Source organism: Lactuca virosa, chromosome 5, assembly GCF_052849685.1.
Source record: "Lactuca virosa cultivar CGN04683 chromosome 5, Lactuca_virosa_CGN04683_v6, whole genome shotgun sequence".
NCBI lineage: Eukaryota > Viridiplantae > Streptophyta > Magnoliopsida > Asterales > Asteraceae > Lactuca > Lactuca virosa.
Genome location: NC_136430.1, coordinates 203,553,798 through 203,555,423, shown reverse-complemented (window position 1 = coordinate 203,555,423; position 1,626 = coordinate 203,553,798). Strand labels below are relative to the sequence as shown.

Genomic DNA, 1,626 nt, shown 5'->3' with positions numbered 1-1,626 from the left:
TATGAGATGTGGATTAGAATCAATCTCATAGTCCAAGTTTTGTTTCTTGATTTCTAATTTGTGATGACGACATAAGACTTCAAATCTAACACATCAACTGAGTTTTGGTTGGGTCCAACACTATAAGTCAACACCAAATCACCAAGGGTCCCAAAGATATCACTTTTCCCGTTAGGGAAAAATGAACGAATAAACTTTGACTTATATGCTTGTATCTTTTACTCATCAAATCATACATGACACTGCATTTTATAACCTCATGTTACTGATGCGTTTTCGCAATACCAATGCACAACCGACTTGTAAATTACAACTCATATATCTCCATTTCAAGAATAAAAGATATTATCGTCTCAGAATTACCCGTGGTATGATCCATGAAGTAATTTTCTGAGCGTGGGTTTATCCAATACTTAAATCTTCATTTCTATGTACTCATGAATGTGTAGCAATACAATCGCTATGTCTAACCTCCTTAGACAATCTACATTCCAATTCATGACAATATTAATTCACTACTTACTTACCAAGGTATGAGTGACTGTGGAATTTAAAATAATTACATTATTCGGGAAGTAAAACATGCAAAACGAAACAAAAGAATAAATAATTGACAAAGGCAGTAAACAAACTCATAAATAATCTCTATTATTTGATCAACAAAAAATCAGTTACATTTATTTTTTACGAGTTTCAAAATAATCATCTAACTACTAAAACTAATATCATCTCTTAATCCAATGCTCCTAGTATGTTGATTATGTTTGACCCTACTTAGAGCCTTCGTCAAAGGATGTGTAGGATTCTTTTTAGATGGTACCCTATTCACAATGAGGTGACATTCTTCTACTCTATGTCTGATATAATGGTACTTTTTGTCGACATGTCTTGACTTACCATGGTCTCTTGGTTCTTTAGTCAAAGCATCCGCACCATCATTATCGTAGAAAAGTTCCATCGGTTCCTGAATGGTTGGAGCTACTCCAAGATCTCCAATGAAATTTCTTAACCAAGCTGCTTCCTTTGATGATTCACTCGCCGCTATGCACTCTGATTCACACATAGAATCAACCATTGTGTCTTGCTTGGAACTTTTCCAAGTAACTACTCCACCATTTAACATAAACACCCAACCAGATTGAGAACAAAAGTTGTCTCTATCTATTTGAAAGCTAGAGTCACTATACGCAGTCATTCTCAACGTATCACTGCCTCCAAAAACTAGAATCATATCCTTTTTTATTCACAGATACTTGAGAATTTTCTTCACTGTTGTCCAATGATCCTTGCCAGGATTTCCCTAATAGAGACTGACCATTCTTAAATCCAAGGACACATCAGGGCGAGTACATGCCATAGCGTACATGATCGATCCTACAGCTGAAGCATAAGGGACTCGACTAATATCAACTATCTCCTCATCCATACTGGGGCTTTGAGTCTTACTCAATTTGGCATTGCTTTAAATAAGTAGTTATCGGCCTATCCTTTCTTGGAATTTTCCATGCTAAACCGTTTTAGTACTTTGTCCAAGTATGTACTTTGACTAAGTCCAATTAGTCTTTTCTTTCTATCTTTCAAAATTCTTATCCCGAGATTATAGGCAGCCTCTCGTAGATCCTTCAT

The 1,626-nt window shown here is 35.7% G+C and overlaps 1 protein-coding gene across 1 annotated transcript; it reads right to left on the bottom strand.

The window, feature by feature from the left end:
• Positions 1 to 413: 413 nt before the first annotated feature.
• LOC145112268 (secreted RxLR effector protein 161-like) lies at positions 414 to 1,195 on the bottom strand. Its single transcript, XM_079048452.1, has 2 exons — positions 898 to 1,195; positions 414 to 484 (listed from the first exon to the last, which is right to left on the bottom strand). The coding sequence occupies exons 1-2, from the start codon at positions 1,193 to 1,195 to the stop codon at positions 414 to 416; spliced, it is 369 nt and encodes a 122-aa protein (XP_078904578.1).
• Positions 1,196 to 1,626: the final 431 nt, after the last annotated feature.